This window comes from Apaloderma vittatum, unplaced genomic scaffold, assembly GCF_000703405.1.
Source record: "Apaloderma vittatum isolate BGI_N311 unplaced genomic scaffold, ASM70340v1 scaffold32308, whole genome shotgun sequence".
Lineage (NCBI taxonomy): Eukaryota > Metazoa > Chordata > Aves > Trogoniformes > Trogonidae > Apaloderma > Apaloderma vittatum.
Genome location: NW_009731779.1, coordinates 1 through 452, shown reverse-complemented (window position 1 = coordinate 452; position 452 = coordinate 1). Strand labels below are relative to the sequence as shown.

The following is a 452-nucleotide window of genomic DNA, read 5'->3' as shown; positions in this document are numbered from 1 at the left end:
CTTTGCGGACTGGACCTTCTCCACTGTCCGGTGCTGGGGCGAGGAAGCACAGGGCACGTACAGACTGGTCGTCAGGGACATCGGTGAGTCCTGCCTTCCGCATGTCCTTCATGCAACGGTGGTGGCCGTGGCCGTGGGTCAGCTCTGCACGGTGCCACCCGGATGGGTCGGAGAGTTCAGCACCTGACCCACCTCTTGCTTCCCCAGGAGATGAGAGCCTGAGGCCTGGGACCTTGAAGCAGTGGCAGCTGACCCTGTACGGCTCCTCTTGGTCCCCAGCAGAGATGAGGGAACGGCGGAGGGACACTGCCAGCCTGGGGTGGCGGGACATGGAGGGCTGGAAGCAGGTGCTGCTCGGGTGTGTGGTGGGGTGAGGCTGTGCCCAGCCTCTGGCACCTCACACAGGGCCCAGGGCTGCCCTTGGAACATCTGGGAGCCTCCCTGCAGCGGCC

General features: G+C 65.5%; 1 protein-coding gene across 1 annotated transcript in view; it reads left to right on the top strand.

The window, feature by feature from the left end:
- PCSK7 (proprotein convertase subtilisin/kexin type 7) overlaps positions 1 to 358 on the top strand; it is a gene marked incomplete at both ends in the record, with an annotated part of 11,165 nt that extends 10,807 nt beyond the window's left edge. The window contains 2 exon segments of the mRNA XM_009875311.1: positions 2 to 83; positions 208 to 358. Of these exon segments, the coding sequence (XP_009873613.1) occupies positions 2 to 83; positions 208 to 358 (233 nt within the window).
- Between the last annotated feature and the right edge of the window lie 94 nt (positions 359 to 452).